We start from the raw sequence: 26,640 nt of genomic DNA on the forward strand, positions 1-26,640 counted from the left end.
AAAGATACAAAGAACAAACAAACTTTATGGAGTCAATATTAGCCTTGCTAATAATCTTATGAGCTAAAAATTATTTACTTTTCTCTTTACTATGTAAATAGCTCAAATAGTAATTTGATGGTGCTTTTCAAGCGCTGTATAATCATAAGGATTTAATTCATGATCATTTTTATTTCTGAAAAACATTTATCACTCCCCCTACTTCTATTGCCATAACTGTCATGTTTCCATGGAAACTGGAAAAAGTATAAAATGGTAAAATACTTCCATTTTTGGTCTAAGTTGATTGTGTTGTTTTCCATTAGGAACCTCAGTTATTCAGGCTATATGAAAATATATATATATATATTTATATATGACTCAAATAGTTGCTCTTTTACAATAAATTATATTTCTAGGTAAAAGAACTGAACCCTTTTGAGAACTAGTAATTTGGGAGTAGCTTTGGGAGAGTTTTTCTTTTTTTTTTTATTTGATAGTATTGCTTGAATTTTCTGTTACCTTATAATATAAAACAAAAATTAAAAACAGAACAATCTGCTGTACTCGATAGTGCATTTCAATCTATTACATAAAACGAAAACCATACAACTAAGTTTCAGATATAAGTTTATGATAGCAAAATAATTCTTTAAGGAACATTAAGGGGGGATTGTAAGATACTGGTAGCTTCCTATATTTTGATCTTCTAAAAATCATAAATTGAAAAAAACATTTTTAACTATATCTAAACTATATATTTGCATCTCAGTAGATACTTAGTGTTTGCCTTAAAAAATGGGAGCTTTGATTAAGGTATTACTTATTTGACTACAAATATAGAATGTAACCTGCAGTGAAAATGCTAATTTAAAAAATCAGGGTTTTAATCAGAGGGAAAGTGAAGGGATGGGAAACAGGGAGAGGAACATGGGAGCTTTAGTGATGGGTTTGGTGAGGCTGCACATGTCTGAAGACCTGTGAGTCTATACTCCTAAATTAAACACAGTATTGCAAATCAAAGTTACCTCAATTTAAAAAGAATATATCTTAAAAATGCCCAAAAAAAAGGATGTTACAAGACTTTCAGTAATTGAGGAAAGTGTTAGGAACATATAGAAAATGAAATAGGTCAGAGTAGAGTATGAAGCTGAAATTATTAGAACTGTAATGTGTATTTTCCAGACTGGCAACAGAGATAGTTTCTTTTTGCTTCTAGTAGAAATGGACAGATTCTGAAGCAGAATGTTTTCTCTAATAAATTTGCTCTATGAAGATGGAGAGTGAAACAAGTGGCTAAGAAATTGGAAACACTCTCTTCACCTTGATGTAACTGGCAACGATCATCATAAATGCCAGGGTGCCCAGACCACTAAAAGATTGTAGGACACAGGGAAAACCTTATAGTTCATAACCTGACAATAAATTTGCAATCTCAACAAAAATCAGAACGATTATAAAGACAGACATAATATGGTTTTAGCAAAACTCTTTCCTGAACCATCTATCTGACAGAGAAGGTGCTTGGGTAAAATTAAATAAAAACCTGACTAAAACTTGCAAATGAGTTCTCAGTCAACTTAGAACCCTAACATAAATGAATTTCTATTGCAAAATTAAGGCCAGCATTTACATGAAGTGTTCTTTTCTTTTTATTAAATATTTAATATAGCCCACGATGGTATTTATTGGTATCTGGAAATATTTTAATTTTTATTATAAGCTACATTCTTCAAATTCCTCCTAAAACAAAGTGCCCCTGAGGCTCGAACGTAAATGGAAAATTAGACTAGCTAAATATGTGATGTGAAAATTATTCTTAAGAAATCACACATCTTGTTCTTAATTAGAATAATGTAGGAATGAATGCTGATTTATATAAAGAACACCTTTAGTGACACAACATTTAAAAAAGTGCAGCCCTTATTTTTTCTACTAAAAAGGGTCTAGAGGCAAAGACCCAGTAGAAATGACCACTGTTAGCAAAATTTATGAGGAGAAGGAATCAGGCTTCCTTGAGAAATGCAGGAGTGAAAGTACACGTGCATCAGTTGAGACAGCTTATGACAACATGCATGTGAGAGCGTTAGGGTCTGCAAGCTCACAAAAGGGTTTTGGCAGCAGATAGCTGGGGCTTCACTGTGAAGCCCTGAACTGCCATTTATACAGTTTTGGGACCTTAAGATTAATATTTCTAGTTCTCAGATTCCTGACTGAGGAACAAGAGCACCATGCCACTGGCAAGAAGTGGATTATGACATGAGGAAACATGGAGCCACCCTGATTGCATTCAATATATAAAAGTTCACAAATTCATACATTAAAAAAACAGTGAGGCCCTCCCTGGTGGCGCAGCGGGTTAATGCACTGCAAAAGAAGCCTAAGCCACTTCCGCACCAGTTCGATCCCCGCCTGCCCGGGAGGAGATCCACATGGCGTGGCAGACCTCTCCTGACCCACCCGCTGCTCCCCTCAGCAGTGTACTTCGTTGATCTGCCTGTTCTGCTCCCCACTCTGTTCCTGGTGAATCCTCTCACCCTCCGTATCTCTGGCATGTACCCCAGTTCTGTATGAATAAATAAATCTTTAAAAAAAAAAGTGAAAAAAAAATTTAAATGACCTGATTTGTCACCATCAGATAACAAAAAAAAAGGAAAGAAAAAACAATGAGGGCTTTGTCCACATTGTTACAAGAAGTAACTAGGGCATCATTTACTTACTCTGGTAAGCAATAATTAACAGGAATTCATAACACTTCCCTGCCATTCTTGAATGAATAGTATAAGGGCAATACTCTATCAGGTTTTTTTGTGGATGATGGAAAGTGTCTTTTGAAAAGAATTACAGTTATTAGTCAAGAGTGAGTGACCTGACTAATGATCATGTTAAAAGTCCAATGAGACAGTCAGTTCTGGCAATGACCTTCATTGATATTACAGCATTTAACAAAGTGTTGATGGGAAACCTTATAATGAAATTAGGCTGCCACCTCCTAATATACTGATCCAACTTCAAGAAAGGGTAACAGACTAAATTTCCCATCTGCTGACATGCAATATTAAAGTACACATAGCCACTGAAGAAATCTAGTGACAAAAAGATAAACATGACCCTAATCAACCCTATAGTAACTTAAGTATTTATAAGAAATAGAGGATAAGGCGAGGTAAAGTCTTTAACACCATTTAGAAATTCTATGAAAATTTTGACATGGGGAGCTACTAAGTCAAATATCATTTCTTTGACATCCTAACTGGCTATACGAGGGTCTTTTTAAGATTACCAGATACCTTAGACATAGACAACATGTACTGTATGAGATTCTGATTCTGAATCAATTATCAACCATAAAAAGGTTATTTCAGAAAATGGAAAAATTGAATATTACTTTTGTTAGGTATAGTAATACTTGGTATTTTGCAAGTGTCATTATTTTTAGGAGATACCTAACTATAAATTTAGTATACATAATAGTTTAGCAGACTGCCTTCAAATACATTTATATATCTCAATAATAATAATAACAGTAACAGAATCTAGATTTTCTGGGATTTGTGCTAGTCTGATTACGTCAGCATTTTAATTAACTAGAATTTATTTCCTAATAAATATACATGGATATATTATTTGTTTTGAAATTATTAGAAGAACTGAATATAAGTAAGACTCCATTTTACAATTCAGAAATGTATAAAGTCTTCCTGACCTTCACTATCATTAATATCCACTATTTATGTAAACTTTTTTTGGGTTGTTGACTTTTTTTTTTTTTTGGAAGGAGGGACTTACATAGAAAGTACATAATATCTATAATAGAGATAAACTGGTACTTATCTGTGGTGATTATAAGGTTATTAAAACTTCAGTATTATAAAGAAAGGCATTAAGATTATAAATGGGGGCCCTCCCTGGTGGTGCAGCGGGTTAATGCACTGCAAAAGAAGCCTAAGCCACTTCCGCACCAGTTCGATCCCCGCCTGCCCCGGAGGAGATCCACATGGCGTGGCAGACCTCTCCTGACCCGCCCGCTGCTCCCCTCAGCAGTGTACTTCGTTGATCTGCCTGTTCTGCTCCCCACTCTATCCCTGGTGAATTCTCTCACCCTCTGCATCTCTGACCTGTACCCCAGTTCTGTATGAATAAATAAATAAATCTTTAAAAAAAAAGATTATAAATGGGGACAATAAATAAAGATGTGGCCCTAAAAAGCAGGCAGCAGTCCCCAAAAGTAGGATAGTCTATTGTAATTTTTGCTGGTGTTTTATCTGTAAACATAAAGTTCAAGCAATACCAATCAGAGTCACTCTTTCAAAATAAAGTGAAGTGTCTTAATCAACTAATGAGCTCGCTAAACATAGAAATGAATCAACAGGACGTTAAGGGGTCTAACTAACAGAGTGTCTAAGACAATGAGTGAAACCCTGGACTAGTTGGAAGGATGCTAACCATAAGGAAACCTTAAACTGTATTTGTTTCTGAATTTGTTAGCAGCCACACGTTATCAAATAAACAGAATCCATAGATGCTTGCAAATGAATCTACATGAACAAAATCTTCCGTTAAGTCAAAACATTCCTACAATTTTCCTTTACACAGAAAACTATTATGATGAAAATCCTTAGACTGGTATAGATAATCCTTCTAAATGCTCATGTAACATTCCATATTTCCCTTTTTATTAAATATCACTACAACAGACAATATGATCGGTGTATTCATTACACTTTAGGTTTGTCAAAGGAAAAAAAAATCCTCTACTTTGCATTTCATTGTGTAGATGATACTTACACATGAACTGCAAAACTGTCGACTTAATATTGCACAATAATTACAAAATGTCCATTGAATATAGAGAATACATTAACAGTTCATCAATAGACTGACGTGTTTTGTGATGAAAAATATACACTGGGCCCTTCACACTTTGTTTTCTCCTCTTTGGACTCAAAGAGCCACATTTTCAAGGTACTTAATTGGCCAATGAGGTGTAGTTCTATTTTGATAAAGTAAACTGGTATTATAATGAATAGCACATGTAAATTGGAAGACATTGTTTCGTCTGTAGTCACATTAAGAAATGTATTTGTCATTATACCCATACCTTATATATTTATGTTATATTATTTAATACATAATATAGATGCATATAAATGGTAAAAATTCACTCACCACAATACTATTATATGTATACTCTGAAATAATAAAAATACTGGTTCCTGATCACTACATGGAATTCATGACCCCTTAATGGTTTGCAAACAATACTTTTACTTACGTTATGTGAATTTTATTCTTTTACAATAATCCCAGCACTCTACTATTTTAACTAATTATTGTCCTTCGGGTCATTTTAATAATTCCAGATCCTATGTATTCCTACTTTTCCCTAACTTTTCTATTGCCCAGAAATTCCAACATACCCTACATTTTTAGTGTCCACCTTTTGCATCTGAGGTGTACAGATGATACAACATTATGGATTGCTATTACTGTGTCTAATTATTTCCTGCTCTTTCCTCAATCATCAGGGAGTGAAAATGATGAGTGTTTGGCTTTTGGAAGTGCTTGAGGAAGAGCATTATGTCAATGGACAACAGGATGACAATACAGCATTGTCACAGAATCTATTGTCTATGATTATCATAAAGGTGGACTTTGAAAAATGGCCTGCCCTTTATTTCTAAAAGTTAATGAAACCGTGTCCACAGAACTGGTAATGTAAAAATGCTGCTATTTGGAGAGATTATCAAATCTGTGTCTTCTAGTCCTGAAAATCACCTCAATTTTTACTTGCAGCATACACATCCTATTCAATACATACTTGTCTCATAGTACCAATACAATATCAGTCTCCCATTACAGATATTTGTTTTATCTAAAATCTGTTTTTGTGTTTTCTGTCCTGATTCAAGACTGTATTTTACTACTATAACCCAGGAGGTTATATGAAGGTAAAGAAAATTTACTGTATCATACACAAAGTAATTTCATTAGGGACTATTACAGAATCTTAACATAAGAAAGATACCACTGAGCAATGTGCATGAAGAGTAAGCTTAGAGTGAGCACTTTCCCAGTTGCAGCAAATCTACTAACTCTAACATCTTAAAACAAAGGTCCAGCAGTCTGACAAGCCAGATACTTTCAATGAATTTATTTTTCCATAATAATGCTTACAATTCCCCCTCCTTGAAATATATACGATTTTTTAAAATCTTCAGCACCAGGAAAAGAACCTGGAAATCTTAGTTGAATGTAGATGAGTTATTTTGTATAATTTTGTTTAATTCTAGCATTCAAATTAATCATATTTTGGCAAACCTGCCTTCCAGAGCTTAAAAATCTTGTCTGATGCCAACTGAGACATTTTTGGCATCTAAGCTTTTCTCTTGGAAATGAACTATAGGAAAGTAATGCTCACTTTCAGTATCTGATATAATATACCGGTTTCTAATATAATTTAGTGTTCCCTCCATCCAACAATTTTGTATGTGTCTTCTGTTAATAGCAATACTTCTTAATCATGGCTGATTTTGTCTCACCCAGTCCATACACAGCAAATATCTGACAAAATCTAAAGATATTTTTTATGATTCAAAGGGCGTTAGGAATAGAAATATACTTACCACGTGGTGGTAGACTGGGGAAATGAGTTGGCTTTTGTCACTGATACCTGGCATTCAACTCCTAAAATTCTTGTAAGCTCTACAGTACTAAGTGTATCTTTGGCATCTAATGAGATGATTACGTCTGGCCTTTTAGTATTTTTGGTATGCAGCACATTCACCAAAAGATTAGGGCATAATTATACGGGTAGAACATTCAGCTGATCCCCCAATCTTTGCAGACAGATGAAGGACTGGAAGTGGAGTTCAATGACCAATGATCAGTGATTTTATCAATCCTGTTAAACAGAGAAATCTCCACAACAATTCCCTCAACAGGATTAGGGGAGCTCTGGAGTAAACACATCAAGGTGCTGGGTGCTAGTGTGCATGCAGGGTTCTGTGCCCCCTACTTATACCTGGTCCTGTGCAGCTATTCCATTCAATGTTCCAAATAGCAACTGCAAATGGTGATAGAAGTAAACTGTTTCCTGTGTTCTAGCAAATGACTGAACCTGAAAAGAGATGCACGCTAACCTTTGATTTATAATGGGAAGGTCAGAAGTACAGGTGAAAACAGAAAAACTGCAACTAGTATCTAAAATGGAGCAGTTTTAAGGGACTAACCACAACCTATGAGTCTGCACTAACTCCAGATAGTATCAGAATTAACATACCTGAATTGTGGAACATTCAGTTGGTAACCCAGATCATTGGAAAACAGGTTTGGGGTGTAAAGAAACCTCATGTAATTGACAACAAAGTGTTGTGCATAACACAGATGAGCAGTGATGCTGTCAGATAGCCATGATGTACAAGACAAGAAGCATCCACCCCTTAACATCAATAATGCTGAGGTGGAAAAACTCTTATTTATATGTATTGCTGTAACAGTTTTAAGATCATAAAAAATAACCTCATTACACCAAAAGCATTTGAATTATGTGTAATGGTTACAAAACAATTAAAATCATATGGTAGATAAATGACTTTCAGAGTCATGTCAACAACTGACACATCTGAACGGAAAGTCAGGATATATAATTTGAATAATGTTGCATAATATATAATAATGCCAGTCTAATGTGTATGTACTGGTTTTAAACATAACATTAAAATATTTTTCAAATCATTGAACCACACAAAATTACTCACTTAGAGTAAAAAGAGTTAAATATGGAATTTTATATGATCAAATTTAATGAAATAAATTCCTTACTGATTTATTTTGCTTCAGTTAAATAGTAAACAACTGAAGAATGACCTTCCCAAGAGGTTCAGAACCAATCTTCCCAAGCATATCATTTTTAACATGGGGATTACTTTGAACTAAAGTCAATCAAGAATAAAAATTGTGATTATTACCCATGTTTAGTTGTTACCACCAGAAATAACCTATTGGAGAAATCTTTCCATGACAAAGCAACTAACTAGATAAAAAGTACCTGATCTTTCTCACAAGTCACCCTCCTCTCTCCTGAAGTCACAAACACCTACCTCATTTCTTAGCTCAGGATAAATACCTTTATGTTGTTAAATTTACTCTAATACTACCATGATTCAGATTCTCCATTTATAAGTAAGTATATTTGTTCTTTTCTCCTACTAAACTTTCTGATGTTCTGGCCAGAGAGGAACACAGAGGGCTGAGGAAAATCAACCCTATGTTACTACATATCATTAAAAAACAAAACATTAACAAAATATAGTAGTATAGATGCATTGAAGTAGAAATATGAAGAAAATTATGTATAACAGATTGTGTGCTTTGTCTTTGGTCATACTAAGGAACAATGAGGTAAGACTTTCCTGTTTTGTAAAAGTATCTATTTGGTAGCTGGGAATCTATATACTTCTTAGAGAAAGAAATAGTTTCACCTGATTGTTCTAGTACAGGCCATGACTGCAATAAACAGTTTGAAATGTGCTGTGGGGAAACAATATATATTATGCATCTCTTTTAATGCTACAGTTTGACAGTATATCTTTGTTGTTTTTACTAAGGTATGATAATCATATTTTGATATGTGATTAATTAAATGTGTGTCTTTGTGTGTGTGTGTGTGTGTGTGTGTTTGTTTTGTTTTGTTTTGTTTTACTCCTGTTGCCTTATACGCCTTCTTTGGCTCCCCTATAGACCATAGCATCAGAAGCTGTCTTAATGATGACTTTTAGTGTAGAAAAAAAATATTACCCAGTATTACCCAAGGCAACTTTTGATGAAGGCTAAAACGGGACTGATACAATCTTCCAGTTGATGCTGTTGTTTAAAAAAAGCATCAGCTGTCATTTGGTCTGTGTTTATAATGGTGTCATCTCAGTATGTTTTTTTTAATGTTGTCAAAAAAAATTTAATGCCACTTGAAAGGAAGGCTAAAGCTGTCCTCATCATTAATATAACAGTACACCTTTTAAAAAAGATTCATTTATTTATTTATGCTTAAAGAAGTTGTGTACAGGCCAGAGGTGTGGTAGGTGAGAGGATTCCCCATAGACAGAGTGGGGAGCCGAACAGCCATATTGACAAAGTACACTGCTGAGGGGAGCAGCAGGCTTGGCAGAAGAGATCTGCCATGCCATGTGGATCAGCTCCCTGGCCCGGGATCAAACTTATGCTGCAGTAGCTTCAGAGAGATTCATAAAGCAGTGCTTTTAGCCCATTGCACCACTAGGGAGAACCCATAACTGTACACATTTTTAAATAAAGAGGCTGGAGAAGAATAACCATGAGCCTTATCTAGAGCAGTGTCCAGCATTAAACTGCTCACTACCCTGGTAAGCAAGGGGTCTTGATTTAGGAGACCAGCTTCCTTAACAGGATTTTTTTTTTCCTACTAAATTATGTTTTTCTAAATTATCACATATGTAAGCCATTTTTACTACTATAATAAGCATAGCATACTTTAAATTCTTCTCAGAGTCATTCAAAAAAACTTTGAAAAAAATGATAGGAAATTACTTATAAACCCAATGAGAGTCACAGTTATCCAACTTCTTAAACCGAATGTGATCTTAAAGTCATCATTTTAGAAGCTGCCATATCCTCCTTCAAGAATATTAGGATTGTTACTTTTTATGCTCAAATGGTAACTTATCTAAGTTGTCTAAAATGTTTTGCAGTTTCTGATTATCAGACTAATAATGCTGTTTTATATCTATATATGCCTGATGTACCAGGGGAGAAGCTGCTTGCTTAAAGTAATTGCTATAGTCTATAAAGTTGACAAATATTTGCATTTTATGTATTGGAGAAAACTTGGTGTAATCATGGGAATAACTGTGAACCACAGATATGCTTCACATCAGTCATATCTTCCTCAGATAACAATTTAAGACGTAAATTAACATTGGTCATTGTATTCAAATCATTTATGCTATCATTTTAGTTTATTACTTAAAAACATTTCTTTTCAAAAGAGTTCATGGGGGAAATACTGCTATAACATTTCAAGTTTCAAAGGTACTTTATAATTTTCTAATGTCATTTCATTCAAAGATAGCCTGCCTTATCATATCTAAATGTCATATTGGCAAGAGAAAATTGTGTGAATAATAATGAAAGTGAAAAATGCTATTTCTGCAGGCTAATTTAACTACTATGAGTTATCAAAACATACTTGCAATATAACTTGTATAATTTTTATTTCAATATTTTAAAGAAAGGACGCATTAACAGCAATAATTTCAGACGTGAAGAGGAAAGAAAAATAACTTAGTGACCTTTGTTAAAATATAAATATACAAGTCAACCCATAATCCTCAAAGGCCTCTTTTCTACTGTCAATAACAAAATGTCTTCATTACAAATCTAGAAAAAGGCAAAGGTAGATATATCATTTACATGAAAAGGAGTTATGCTTCTAAAGTAAAGGCTTGTCTAGTTCCACAATGTAACCATTTAAACTACAAAAGATTTCCAGATTGCCATTATTACATAATTAGGTTGGAGTCCGGAGGCTCTGGGGGACTAGGCATTAAACCTCGCACTCATGTTTACATGGAGAAGCTAGTGCCCAAACTGTCAGACTGAGTTCCCCCATTCCTAAGTAATATTCTTACCACTAAGAAAACACAGTTTCACAGCAGGTAAGTCTTTCAGCACCCACACTAGCCTACTTCCACTAGGTTCAAAGGTTTTCTATCAGGAATGATATGTAAGAGAGCCAAAAAAGACATAGGGGCAAAAATTGTATTGTTATTACAATACAAAACAAAAATAGACAATTATAAACCAGAGATATCCTACAGGGGATCAGGGAGAGACGGATTAGAAGGAGGGAGGGAGGAAGGTGGAGGACTGTGGTGATGATGTGTGGGCAAATTGGGCAGGGAGATGTAAACATTGTTTTAAAACGAATAATGTAAATAGGTATATAAATCAAAAAAATAAAAAAATAATTTCAAAGAGTGGCATAACCTGGGAGAGGGTACGGACAGAAAAAGAATGCAAAAGAGAAAGGAACTCTTGTTCACAGTTGGTGGGAATGTAAACTGGTACAGTCATTTAAAAAAATGGTTTGGAGTCTCCTCAAAAACTTAAAAATGCCCAGTCCGGTTAAGATGGTATCAGAGGAAACATACCAGATTGCCTTTTTGATATACTCATAACTGAATTGCAGCAGAACAAATTCAGTTAACGCAGTGACAGATAAAATATAACTATAGCAAGAAAACTATAGCAAGTATCAGGAGGAGTGGTCTGGTATATAGAGGAGGGAAAATCTTGAACACAACTGCATTTGCAGTGATACATAGGCACTACAACTCACAGAGCTGCGGGTCCGGGGCTTTTCCACATGAACTTCTCCTACAGTTGTTGACTCAGGGTCACATATGCAAGAATGTTTGAGATCTGGTACTGCATTGGACAAGGGGATCACAGTGTTGGCATGCGGGGCAAAGGGAATACTATTGGAAAGCTATAGAAGAGAAGCTATAGCTATTGAAAAACCGTAGAAGCAGGGGTACAGAGTGATTACATATTGAGTACCCCCATATCTAACATGAGCCTGAACTGGCAGAGTGCAAGGTATCTCCATGTAGAAGAGGCTATTAGTTGCAGCCTAAAACTATGACATAGAAGATACCAGCCACTTGCAAACCAGAGCTAAAACAGAAACATTAAGTAAATACTTTCAATAATCAGAGTAAAAGTCACTGTACCTAACACAGAATTAAGTGCCCCAGTGTAAATTCCTATACTGGAAAGGCAAAGAGAATAACTCCTGGCTTATGTCTTACCTCTGTTGTAAGGTATTAATAGTATGGCATGTAGCACTCAAACATAGTCTAGACATCTAGGATGACATGAGCTCATATGAAACATTTTGACTTAGGAGTGGACCTAGAGGAGGTGATTGATGGGGAATCCCCTACACAAATTACAGCCATAGCAGAGTAGCAAGCTTGAATCCATGACTCTTAACCTGGGAAACAAACCAAAATTCCTAATACAAGAGGCCCATACAGAGCCAAACAAAGATAACACCACATACACTTCAAGACACATTTTAACAATGTAGAAAGTCAGTGACAAGGGCAAAATATTACAAACTTTGAAAGAAAAGATTGAGAAACCTATTTTGGAATGCCAGTTAGACTGTCCATGGACTCTTTAGTAGAAAACTCACAGGGAAGGGAGTGGCAAGAGATATGTATGGTAGTTTAAAAAAAAAAAAAAAATGCAAGTCTAGAATCCTTTACCTACAAGGTTAACATTAATAAAAAATGAAAAGTAAGGAACTTAATTGAAAAGCAAAAACTGGAAAGATTTATCAGTACTAAGTTGTACATGAAAGAATTCATGATGGGGCTAAATTATAAAGCAATAATCAACAAATATAAACATAGCAGATCCTGTGTTATGTAACAGGACAGTAATAATGTGGCCCACCAGGACAAGTTTGTGACCAGATTGTCTTTCATACGCTAGCCTTAGCAGAACTTTCAAACAGAATTCAATAGAAGTATCATAAGATGCTGAAAATAAAACCACAACAAATCATAAAAGTAAAATATATATGAAATTAATCAAAGGCAAGCAAAAAAGTAAATAGCAAAAAGCACATATTTCAATAGTCCTCTTGAATTTGAATGGTTGAATTCACTAATGAAAAGATACAGAGTGGCTGGCTGTATTTTAAAACAAAGCCCAACCTTCTGTTGTTTATATGAAACCTGTCTTATCAGCAATACTAGCACTGAGATAAAGGCTAAAAGACAATCCTCCAAGAAAATGGTAATCAAAGAAGTCAGAGACAGCTATACTTACATTGCATAAAATAGACATTCAATTTAAAAAGTTATAGTGGTAGAAATATACACTACATTATGATTGACAGCCTAATACAACAATGACACTCATAAATATATATATAATGATGATGGAGCACCTAGGTACATAACAGTTACTAATAGAAGAAAGACATTGAACACAACACAGTCATACTAGAGGATTTTAACACTCAACATACACACATGGATAAATCAGTTAGACTGAGAATAAATAGGCATTGTCATCTTTAAATGGCAAGCGAGTTCAAACAGATATGACATCTACAGAAAACTCCACACAAAAAACATACAAAAAATATTTTTGTAACTCTGAAGAAGCGGAAACATTATGAGATCAATATAGTTTACCTAGACTAAATGAGGAAGAATTTTCAATTATCTTCAGGGCTCTGCTCTGTCAATTAGAAAAGACTACATACAAGGACATACCAAAATTCACTTCTATAAAATCTTGCTTCCTATGGAGTCTTTAAGATAAGCACTTACTGGGCATATTAGCAAATGGTCTTTGAGAGTTTTAACGTTTTTAATGAATCAAAAAACAAAAACAAAACACAAAAAAGTGTTCCCGCCTAAGGCCAAGTAGTTGTATCATGGAAATCATTTCTTAAGAGAGATGCCAAGTCAGTCTCACTGTATTTGAAAGAAAATTTACTTTGATGGTCTCTGCAGTCATAAGTCATCTGAAGTATTACTCTCTTAACATTTCACTGGCCTTAGAGACTCTTCTTTACAATCTGATTACATGTGCTGGAATTTGAAAAGTAAGCAGCTCCTGCACAGCTGAAAGCCACCTTATTAGTTGAGGGCCAACTGCAGCAGTTTTTTTTTTGTTGTTGTTGTTGTTTTTAAGCTTCCTATGCTTTGCACTGCAATAAAATGGAAAACAATTTTTATAGCCCAGGGAATAGGACTGGGTTGTCTTCTGACTATTCAACCCTACAAATGGTCAGCAAGTTCTAATTCTGGTTTGAGGGTTATTTCATAAAGCCATTCTCAGTATCCTTTCCATTTAATTGGCATATAGTTCCTGTTTTGGAACAGGATATTGCTCGGTTGAATTCTTTCCATAGGGGGAAAAACAATTTTCCAGGCTCATTTCTCCAAGATTTGCTGAGTTCAAGTCCAAATTAGTTTAAGCAAATTCATGATAAGTTTGTGGAAATACTAAAATCTTTAAAATGTCTGTTCAAAACAAACAAAAACTAACAAATGCCAAAATTTCAAAGTCAGGTTGTTCAAAAGAACAACTTCATGCATATTTGATTGTGTATTTAAAATACCATGTTTGTTAGATGCTACATGACCCTGGGAGCACTTGGGAAGATGCTACCAAACAAAACTGATTTGCATAGATTCTTGTGTTTTGAGATACATTTGATGAGTATGTTTTCAAAAGACCAGTATAGTGAGTATTTCTCTCTGGTTCCAAAGAGCAGACAAACAGTGAGCAAAGAGTTGTCCCTGCTAATTAAATGGAATGAGAGATCTTTTATTGTTGTCAGATCATGTCAAACAGTGAGGCTCAGTACCAAAATTAACCGTGAACATATCAGACAGACTAAAATGTTGTTTTTCAAATGAATCTGTGAACAGAAGGGGAACCGTAAGTCAGTGAGGACTAATTATTTAATAGTCAATCTAATTTCTTGCGCTAAATTGAAAGGTCAGCGTATGGTCCCTTCACACGCTGGCTGTATTCTCTATTGTTTTTGCAGAGTTGAGGGAAATGACTCTTGGATGCTTCCCTGTTTAGTAGCAACAAGTCAGGATCAACCCTGTGGTGCCTCTTATTTTGGGGGACTTCACTCTCAGTCCCTGCAAATGTTCTGTCTTGGGTCTCTTGCTTGCCCCACCCCCCTCCCTGTAGTTTCATCTTTTCTGGTCACCTAAATTTTTTTGTATTATGTGAATTTATTATGAAGGTTTTTTTTCCCCCCAGGACAATTTAGAGAGTAAATGGACATATTTAGGTGCACCAAGAATAAAGCAAGACAAAATGCTGTTGAGGTTTGGAAAATGGGTATCTCCTTGCTCAGTGACCATCTTTCTTTATTCTGTCCCAAGACATAAGCCTCCAAGTGCAGGCTTATATTTCCTTGGGAGGAAAAGGGGCTTATGCATGACATTATACTATGATTTCAGGGAAAATATTTTAACCCCTCTTAGGTGATCTTTTTTATTTAGATTCATTAAAGGACAATATTTAAAACTAATGAAGTATTACCTAACACAGACATGAAACCTTTTTGTAACAAAATACATCACAATGTGGTGTGATGTTTCTGATCATTCCTTTGAAGAGGTATGGCTTTGCCTTTGATAGTTAAAAGGACCAGATTCCCACTTGTCTAGTCTTAAGTGCTGAGTCTTATTTTCTCATCTTCCCTAATGGATTTCAAATGTTCATTTCTGTCACAATATTGAACATGAATAAGCTTCCATTATATATTTTTGGCTAATTTATTTGGGACTTGTTACAATTTTGTATTAATTCATTGACTCTTGTTTCTTCAAATCAGATTCAATTCCTGTCTACACTTGGAGACTCAATCCCAGTCGGACCACCTGAAGATGAAAATAGACAAATGGTTTGCTAAAGCCAGCTGACATTTGTTAACACACTAGAACTCACTAATTTACAAATTATAGGCTCCTCCCCATTCTTGAAACATTCAGTGATGTATCTGACTTCCGTCTATCTCTATATTCTCCTTTCCAGTATATGGGTGGAGGTTGGGGGGTGGGGGGGTTGGGTGTGGTTGTGGGTGTGGTCTGTTTTCTTTCCTTGATTTCTTAAATGACAAAGTTCAACAATCAACCCTCAGTATTATGCTTTTCTCATTCTCTACTTTCTGTCTCTGTGCCTTTAATTACCATCACCTAGTTAAAGGGTCATTATTTACAACTGAATACCATCTTCTTCTCTGAGGTCTAAAAACTCTCTAACCAAGTCTCAAAGGTACTTAATATTTAACCTGACAGCTCAAAAGCTATTCAAGATTACCTTAGTCTTGAAACACAGCATACAATCTTTCACTATCTTAGGGAATGCCATAGCATCTTGATTTCCAAATCAAGAATTCTTGCATTATCCTTGTCTTTCTACCCTTCATCACCAATATCTATTTCCACATGAAGACCTATTAACTTTGCTCCTTCAATCTCTTTCAAATGTTTTACTCTCTCTTTACTCCAATTTTTTACTGCTCTCCTTCTATTTCTGTATAACATTACCTCTCACCTGGAAAATATTCTATGTGTTCTCCTTGCTTCAATTTTACATTTTTCCAAACACAGAGGAAAGTGTTCGATTATATATATAAACTCATATCATGCATCAGCTTTCCTTATGTCCCTAACATTGAATACAACATTTTGCAAGATTTGGACTCTGCCATTCTTTCTGATCTCTCTGTTGTATTCTGTGTGCTACCATATTTATTGGAATTTTGATTTCTTAAATATGTAATGTTATTTTCTATTCTGAGAAATCTGTACATGTTCTTTCTCTATATAAAAATGCTTTCTACACCTGTTGGCCCAGATATTTCTAACTAAACTTACCATGTAATCATCAAAACTCAACATAAAAAGTCACTTTCTCACAGACATATTTCCAAAATGATTAATATCCATTTTTTTCCCCCACTGAACCACAGGCACTGTGAAGGTGAGGAGCAATTCTATTGCAGTCAATGCTTTACATGTAATATTTATAAATTTATACATGTAACATTCTTTTACACAAAAATATTTATTGAATAGATGCATAGACAAAGTGAATAAATATGTGTTATGCTGGCTGGACCACAGGGTCACCCCGTCTTTATAGGTGACTTTCAATGTACATTATAGGGCTACCACTTGAGTAGCAACATGGCAGAGCAAACCTCTTCTTTTCCACCCACTGCTCCCCTCAGCAGTGTATGGCAGTTAATTCACCTATTCTGCTCTTCACTGTCTCTGGTGAATCAGCTCCCAGCACCTCTGGCCTATACTTCAGTCCTTCTATGCCATAAATAAATGAAAAAAATCTTTTAAAAAATAAAGGAACATTATAGCAAGTGATACATATTAAATAACTGGAGGATACTCATTGAGGGGCTTGCATAGATTTTGCCATAACAAAGATTTCCTCATGAAGAAAAATATTGGGAATCACTAAATTATATCATAAATAAATACATTTTTGAATCTATATTTATAGAGCTTTGAGAGTTTCCCAAGGGCAAAGGCTAGGACAGCTGAAACAAATGGTAAAATACATTGCACCCACTTTTTTTTTTGATCACTATCATGACAAAGTAACTTGGAAAGTGTTGCTAGGTGGGACGATTTGAAGGAATGTGTGTGTGTGTGTGTGTGTGTGTGTGTGTGTGTGTTTGAGTTGCTTGGTGCTTTTTTTTTCTGAAGAAGTAACTGAGATCTCATTTTAAAAAGCACACTAATCTGATTCAAATAGTTTAAACTGAAACAAATCTAAGTACAGGTGTCCTTGTATATTTGTGAATGGTATATAATGTCTATGAATGACAGATAATCGTATTATAAATGTTTGTACATTGTTTACTAAATGGAAAAAAGTAGAATATAAAGAGTGCATTTACTAAAAGTATAATTGTAAAACATGAACATAGTTACTAGTAGCTATGATTGATTAGTTGAAAGTGATTTTTGGTTTGTCTTTACTTTATTTACTTTATTTTGGTTTGTCTTACTTTATTTTTTCACCCAAAGTGAAAATACATGAATTTTAATAAAAGTGATATAATGAAAAACTGGTGATTTAATTGCTGTTTTGGTTTATCCTTTCGTATGAAAAACTCCTGTGGCTCTATGTAAGTCATTTTAATAGAAAACATTTTTTTCTGAATCAGTATCAAAATGAACAAGTTGAAATATCTATTTATCTAGACCTTTTTTATTAGAAAATCTGTATTACATATAACTGCTGACCATAATATTAGCAATTATGACAGCAATGATAACAAAATTTTGAGCTATTTCACTTCAGAATAGCCTATATTCATATATCAGAAATATTTGTAATGAAAAATGGTACCTTTTCTATTTCCTATTTCTGGAAGATAAGTTCTAAATGAAGAGATGGGTTCCCCTATCTAAACAGATATATCACAATAAATTTAATTGATACTGAGAATTAAGTACTGAAAATAAAAATTGAGATACAGACTGGTCTCCCCACTAAATTGCATGATTCTTCATATCAAAAAATACATTTACTATTTGGTACGTATGTCATAAAGCACAATGCTTAATTTATCACAAGTAAATTTATAAATGTTTGTTAAATGAATGAATACATACTCTCAAAGGAAAATATGTCTACCATTCATCACATATGCCACTTTCTGCTTTTGATAAGGTTTAATGATCTTTGATCTGATGTCTCTTCCAATGTCTTTCCAATTATAAATTTTTGCTTTCAAAGGAGACTTAGTGGATAATTGGCAGCAAACAAGAAAAGCTTAAACATGTTATTAAGGTAAAGTTTCTACCAAGAATAATTTCATCTACAATGAACATATCGCATAAGATAGGCTGGGAGCACATATCCTGTAGTAGAGGAATTTTAAGAGTAATTTCATTGGGCCAATTTCCCCAAACCAGTCACCTAAGCCAAAGACTTGGTATAGATTTTCAAAATTGTGAAATTACTCTGCCAGTGATCCTGGTATACTAGCAGTCAATGTTTCTCAGATTAGAATTTCTAAATTTTTCAAATAAATATTTATAGTTAGTCTCACATTTTCTCTTTTATCAGAAATAGATGAGTTAATACCAACAATGATTTCACATGGAAAATTAGTATTTTATTTGGGTTCTAAGAAATCAAGGACACCTCAGAAAAAAAGAGAGAGAGATACAGTCAAGTGAAATGAACATGTTGGTTCTAAATGTACAGGTTCATGATCTATATAGAACTATAGAAGCATTAACCTAATAACCTAAGGAATTACACCAATTAGAATCTAGTCTTAGTCCTTCCATATTGATAAAACTTATAAGTTTCTTAAATACAACATGGACTCACAATGTACTTAAAGGAAGATAATTCATTTGACACAGACAACAATGGTAACAGAAACAGATGCTTAAATCTTTCAGTTCAACCAAAAATCTTTACTTGGGAAATTATTCATAGTTTTCTGTCTCAAGTGCTAGGACATCTAATTGATAAGATACTTTCAACATCCGAAATCTGTAGATATCAATTATCATAAAGTTATAAAATGCTAGTTTAGAAGGCTTAGTAACCTCTACTGTGGTTGATAACAAAAACATTTTCTAATTTCTATTTATTTGTGTATGTGTATGTACCTGTGTGTGTATATGTATTTGCTATTTGAGGAATAAAGTTTTATTTTGACCTGTATAAAACTTGAATCAAAGATTTTGAACATTTCTTTCATCAATATGTTCCTATTTTCTAAATAACTACTAATATTAAGTAACGTGTAATAGATATTCATTTAGATTTAGTATTAATTGAACAAATAGTCATACAAATTTGTCCTTGTCTTCTTATATTCAAGTATGAATATACTGGTTCATTATAATATATCCAATTTATGGTTCAAATAGCAGCATCTTAGAATACCTAACAATCGGTAGTCATTTCATTATTCTTCATTCATACTATGAAGAACCTTCTTTTAACTGTTACTTATTTATAATACTATTATCAATGTATAACTTCACACTACATTTGATTTCATGACATGCTGCCAAAGTTAGAGTAGTTTGCCTACATAAGATTAACAACTTCTTACCCAGATAAAAACCAGTTTTATACAACAGCTATGTAGAATTATCTGTAAATCCTACCATATATTAAATGCATCGGTGTAGATTTTCAACATCACCATCCACTTGTATAACTCTTTAGAGGATATTAAGAATACTTTGTAAATTATAATTAATTAAATCACAAAAAATACCATTTTAAGCATAAGATAATGAAATGAAGAGGTAACTATTACATCATGACCAAGATCCCTTGGTTAGGAATGACAGTGAGGAGTGGAACCTGACCAAGTTCAAGGTCATATTTTGCATACTGGTAAGTTGCTGTCACACCTACCTTATAATTACCTAAATCTGAGGTCAGAATAATTGTTTTCCTTACAACCTTTAGTAGAAGCATATGCAGTTGAATCATAAAGATGGAAATTCATGCGGTACATATATATTTTTATAAAACCAGTAGTACATTAAAGAGTATAAAACTCATCCATAATCACTTTCCCACCATTGACAAATTTGAAGCCTGTGACTGACCTTGACTTTGGGTAAATAGGAGCTATACAAAACCTTTCATTAGAGAATCTGTCTAAAGTTTAGCAAGGACACGAAAGTAGATCAAAGAGTGCATTGGTTTAAAAGGTTTCTGAATTTTCTAGTGACTCTCAGAATATTCAGATTGCTGCCAAAGTAGATTTTAGATGAATTTTCAATATTACCAACAGGGGCAATGGAACTGTAGATGGGTTAGGGCCTATGGAAAAATATTATGGTGGTTTCTTGATTTATTAAAAATAGATCTAGTATGTGATCTAGCAATTTCACCTATGTATCTATCTGAAGAATAAAATACACTAAATCAAAGGGACATGTGCACTGCTATGTTCACTGTCGCACTAATTAAAATAGCCAGATTATGGAAATAGCCTAAGTGCCTAACAGATGAGTGATTAAGGAGATGTAGAATTCACACACAAGGGAGTACTACTCAGCTTAAAAAAAAAATAAGAAATGAAATCTTGGCACTTGTGACAACAGGGAAGGAACTGCAAGAGATTATACTAAATTAGTCAGAAGGAAAATGTCAAATATCAGATGATCTCACTTATATATGGAATACAGAGAAACAAAAGAGTATAACAGAAAAAAATTAAATCAAAACAAACCCTAGAAATTTGACTGCAGAATTGAAGCTGGCAGAGGGGAAAGGCGGGGAATTGGGAACCAAGGGAAAAGGGGGATCAATAGAAAATTGTAGATGATCACTATTGCTATGGTGGTGGGTGTGGTGTGGTAACAGACATGTGAAGATGTGTGAACTGTACTGTTAAGTCATGTACAATGTTTTATACCACCTTATCTCAATAAATACTACTACAATTTTTTTTTAATTGCCAAAAGTAAGATATAGAAAGCATATGTATGTGAAATGATTCATGGGTACTCTTAATTTTGTGTGTGTGTGTGCGTGTGTATATTTAAAAAATACATGCTTATAAAAATTATGAGTTTAATATAGCAATAAAATGGCCAATTAAAGATAAAGTCTAATTAAAAACAATTGGAGTTTTATAAATATTAAACCTTATAGAGTATATTAAATGGCCTCCTCTGTCCCCTATTAGTAAGAGTGGATGTAAACTAAAGTTGAAACTTAGCATTAATGTGCATTTTACCCTAAAGTAGAAAACCAAAAAAAAAAAGTAATAATCAACAGTACACTAGGCAATACCAATTATGTGGTTCTTCGCTGTGCAAATTAGTGAATAGAATTTCCTGAGCAAATCTTCACAGAAGCACTGCTGGCAGTTAACCTCAGGATTTAAATCTATGACCCTTTGAAGGGCTAAGGTAGCAAAAACCAATTATATACAAGAAATTGTGAATACATACACACAGCTTTGAAAATAGAACTTTATTAGTAAGAAAAATTAAAGTTCTTAATTTTTTAAGTTCCAGACCAATTTTTTAATCTTCATAGATTTGTAAGTCAAAAAATATTATTTTCTTTCTTCTGTTTTTTAAGTTAAAATCAAATTCTGTGCCTGAACTACTTATGATAAATGTCAATTTAGTTGACCTGTAAAATAGCAAATGCTAAGATGTTACTATAAAAACAATCTGTTAAAAAGTGAAGATCATGTAGATTACACTTTTTAAATAATCTAAAAACTATACAAAGATAATCAATCTCAAAATTACTTACAACCTTTATCAAAAAGTTTATTTTGTTTGAAAGGAAATGCTTATGTGGATGAAATTTTATTAAATTATACAAACATGATAACGAATGGGAAAGGCATGATCTCATATCATCCTGATATATTAAATGTCATCAGAACTCATTAAAAGGCAACAACATATTCATATGGGGAATACTTAATACTTTTCTCACAGTTTCACAATTATTAAACACAACTCCCATTCTTTCAGAAAGTAATTTCATTGGGAAGAATAAGTTTACACTCAACTATTAGCTCTGCATTTTAAACTAAGTATTTTGCCTGGTTGAAATGATTTTCCTCACAAAATTGAGTTTTCATGTTTAAGAAGAGTTATATTTACTTAGTAGGTATATTGGGTACTAATTACCTTAACAGTTTGCTTTTGTTTACAGTTAAGTAATTTGTTTTTTCCTTAGAATTGTTGAGCTTTGTAATACCAAGCAAAATGAATGATCTTATTTCTACCCAAAACCAGTTTTTTATATGTAACATATTTGTTAGACCATTTATTTAGGTCAAGTCTAAGGCCAAAGGAAAAAAATGTCACTTACTTTGCTTTAGCTTCTGCATCTTCATATGCCTTATTAGAAACATCATCTAATCCTCCAATCAAATGTTTGAAAGAGCTGTCAGAAGAAAGACACAATGATTAGGATAAATTCTCTGCAAAGGTTTAACAATGACAACCTCCTCAATGACACGATCAAATAACGTAAATAGATCTAAATAAAAATGACTTCAAACACTAAATCTAGCCACATTAAGAAACTTCACATGATGATATAAATGTTGTCAGAGCCAGAATTTCTTCAATTTATTCACCTCTGAACTCCCTAGAACCTAGAACCATGTATGGCAAAAGCAGACAGTCAAAGATTTGGATGGAATAACATCAATGACACACTTATTAATACACATAACAAAGATGAGTCAGTTATGCTACTACATAAGGTCTACCAATGACAGAATGCCTACTGTATGTCAGGCACTAACTTTCATGAACATCTAATAATTCTTATTTTCAAACAAACTATAAAATACAAGTATCTTATCTCCAACTGACCTGATCTTCAAAGGCAAAATAAAGCATAAGAAAACAATAAGGAAAGTGAGATGCACGGGAAAATCAATTCATTTTGGAAGAGTGAAGATGACTCTAGCTTAAAACAAAAGAGTAATGTAAATTTACGTGATATCTTTTTTTTTTTTAATATTTGTTTATTTGTGCATACAGAACTAGGGTACAGGCCAGAGGCACAGGGGCAGCAAGAGGATTCACTAGAGACAGAGCAGGAGCAGAACAGGCAGACTGATGAAGTACACTGTTGAGGGGAGCTGCAGGCAGGTCAGGAGAGATCTGATAAGCCATGTGGGCTACCCCCAGGGCAGGGATGAAACTCATGCTGAAGTGGCTCCAGCCGCTCAGTGCTGTGCTTTAAACCCACTGCGGAGGGCCCTTATTTGATATCTTATTTAGCACCTATAGGCCTGTGATCAGATCGAAACTATATTGAAAAATTTCTTCAGTTTTGTACCTACAGTATAAAACAGTACAGTCAGTGCAAAATTATATCACTCACAAATCACTTAAAAGTACTGAGAGTTACAGCTACAGTAACTCTTACACTCACTTCATTTTAGCAACCACTAAACTAGACTGAATGAAAGAACAATAAGAATGTCTGTATTCAGAATTGTGGATGTTCACATAATGATCACAGTCCTCAGTGTTTACATGCCAGGCAATGCTCTATGTGCTTTATAGGTAGCAACAAATGTTTTAATAGGTACAATCATCCCAGTGGTTAGTATTATCTGTTTTATAGATGAGGCCTCATCCTGAGACATAAGAAGTTAGAAAACCGACCTAAAACCATATAGGCTACCAATGTGGACTGTAACGACTGACATAGAAGGAATAATGACTGACATAGAAGGAAGCAATCATTTCCTTTCACATCCTTGAAACCTACACTTCCTCTACCATGGCTATTATCCAAATAACCATGCCTAAGACTATCAGACATCTATCCATTCCCTAGCAGTATCCAATGTGGGTGGAGAATTTTAAATGCTATAAGAATTTACATAAAAATTTAAAACCTCCACAGTCATAATGCATGCACATGGCTTTGTGTGTTGTAAACACAGAACAAGAAAATATGCAAGTGCATGTCTGGGATCACACAGCAAGTTTACTGATGTCAATTTAATTTGCTTCATCGCTTTCCCATACATTCACTTTTGAGAAAGCCTATAAAGAGGAATCTGACACTCCGCTTTTAGGTAACTGAAGGGAAGAGCAGCTGTCTCCCACCCATGGGTAATGATCTCATCTGAGGGTTAGGATAAGAAAAATGTTGGGCTAAATATACGAAGTATATTTTTTTAAAGGGACCAAAAGAAAATGACTGGTCAGAGGGCCAAAGATTTAAGAATCCTATTCTAAAGGGTAAAGTTTACTGCAATGAACTGTATTAATGAATGTCAAATAAATGAATGCTGAATGAGGGAATAGGAAGTGGTCCTTATAAAATTTTCAAATGTATATAATAAATGACGAAAATGATAAACATAATTCCTATTGCAGAAACTATTGTAAATATGCTTTTTGCCATTGTTCTTTAACTGGTGAATTCTCCAACTTCTCCATAGGATATATTGGATATTAGAGGCTAATCTGCTTTTATAGAAACTTCCTGAGACCAGGTTCACACCATAAAATATTTTTCTTACTATAAAAAATTAATGGCATATGATTGATTTCCTGGTTTTACAGTCAATATGAAATTTAAGCAGAGTCTGTTTCTCATCCCAGAAGACTGCAGTTTAGCAGCAGGCCCAGGATTATAGTCCATATTCTCTACTGATACTTCCATTTTTTATAGTACTTAAATATTTTTAGTACAACCAAACATTGTGAACAGTATTGACAGAGAGGAACCAGACAATTGTGTGTAAACCAGAGGAACAGTTAAACAGGAAAATGTAACATTAAGATATATTGAAGAGGCTTTGTTCTGGTGTACTTAATTTTGAGAGTTCAAATAGTAAAAAAAAAAACTTCCTTCTCATATCTATCCTAGCTAAAAACACCTTAGGTAGGATAATACATTATCAAATAATTAGTGAATTGATGACACATTTAATAAGGATGAGAGCCTTTTAATTAACCCATTAAGCTAGGTTAAAACACCACAGATCACTTTTCAAAATAGTTTGAAATGTGTTTGCAAAATATGCAAATAGCAAAGGAAAGGTCTGGTAAAGCTGCACAGCATTTTAAAATGATAAATCACCTAATCTCAGCTTAAAAGTTCGTTGAGAATACTTGAAAAAAATACACATTTATTATTGAAGCAACATTTGATGTAGTTTGGCATCATGAAAAAACCAACATGTATATACAGGACATTCTAGACATGGTAATAACCTGTTGATATTCATTTTTGTTGAATCTTAGTCATATCCAATGGCAAGACTTGCATTTAAAATAAAGGAGATATTTGAAGTATGGTTTTTGGTGTAAACCTTAAGTATCCCTGTTTTATAGTATATATTTACTATTAGATCCAATATTTATCTTTTTTACTACTAAACAAAAAAGGAAAATAATTATGTAAGTACAGGAAGCCTCAGCCTTGACATGATGGAAACCTTTTAAAATATACTCCCTCTAATTGAGAAACACCATTTTCATTTAAAACGCAATCATTTTCATAAGAAAATATTCATAAAACTGACAGAAGGAAATAAGACTTTGATTATAACTCTAAACACAAATAACTAATCAGAACATTTTTATGTATTGCCTTTTAAACTTTTCTACTTAGTTTTATTGCTGCTGCTTAGAGAATTGTAATCATAATGTAACTGTGATTTAATATAACAATTATGACTGAATATCCTGACTTATAACAATGTTTAGGGTAGGTACATTTATTTTTAAAAACCATCAACAGTATTTTCACGTACTTCACAATGGGTCATCACACCCATCAGAATTTCTACTTATCCATCTGTACACACATACAGACACCAACTCAAAAACATACTCATACACGTATATATCCAAAGGAAAGAAGAGCTGTAGCAGATACATATAAATTTATATTTATGGATTGAACATATGGAATTTCTTTTTGAAACTGGAAACATATGTCTCTTGTAAATAATCCTCATTTAAAAATCAATCCCAGCCAAGAAACATTTTCAAACATGAAACAAATGCAACCTGCTAATATTTTCAGTCTCTTCAAACAAAAGGTTGAATTTAACTAGAAGTTTAATAAATTGTAGAATCTTCAAGCAATGTTGATAGATTCCAAGTGTCTCTCTAGCTATTCCTGTAGTGAACAATGAATAACTTAAGATAGCTCGATAAGCATAACTGAGGTATTCACAGAATTTATCACTCCTGGTACAAGTATGAACTAATGTTTTATTTTTTCTTCTGACGGATATTCCGTAGGAACACCAGCCCTCTGTGTGGAGTCCCATCAAAAAGTCTTTGAGGGGCCTCACTGGAGGTACAGTCTCCACACTATGAAGCTATCCATAGCCACTGCAGTGCTGTGTTTAATCCCTGCCAGAGCTGACCAACATGGCACAGCAGACCTCTTCTGGCTCACTGGCTGCTCCCGTCAGCAGTGTACCTCAGTGGATTCACCTGTTCTGCTCCCTGCTCTGTCCTTCTGAGTCCTCCAACCCCTCTCCCAGGACCTCTGGCCTGCACCCCAGCCCTTGTATACATAAATAATTTTTTTTTT

The 26,640-nt window shown here is 34.0% G+C and overlaps 1 protein-coding gene across 3 annotated transcripts in view; it reads right to left on the minus strand.

Annotated features, from left to right (window-relative positions):
• Positions 1–26,640, minus strand: part of PRKG1 (protein kinase, cGMP-dependent, type I) — a 1,208,869-nt gene that overhangs the window by 93,531 nt on the left and 1,088,698 nt on the right. For all 3 annotated transcript variants that reach the window (XM_004680887.2, XM_004680888.2, XM_012723496.1), the window contains exon 9: positions 22,423–22,497. In XM_004680887.2, coding sequence (XP_004680944.1) covers positions 22,423–22,497 — 75 coding nt within the window. The remainder of the gene's footprint in view (positions 1–22,422; positions 22,498–26,640) is intronic.

This window comes from Condylura cristata, unplaced genomic scaffold, assembly GCF_000260355.1.
Source record: "Condylura cristata isolate star-nosed mole 26May11 unplaced genomic scaffold, ConCri1.0 scaffold00011, whole genome shotgun sequence".
In the NCBI taxonomy this organism is placed as follows: Eukaryota; Metazoa; Chordata; class Mammalia; order Eulipotyphla; family Talpidae; genus Condylura; species Condylura cristata.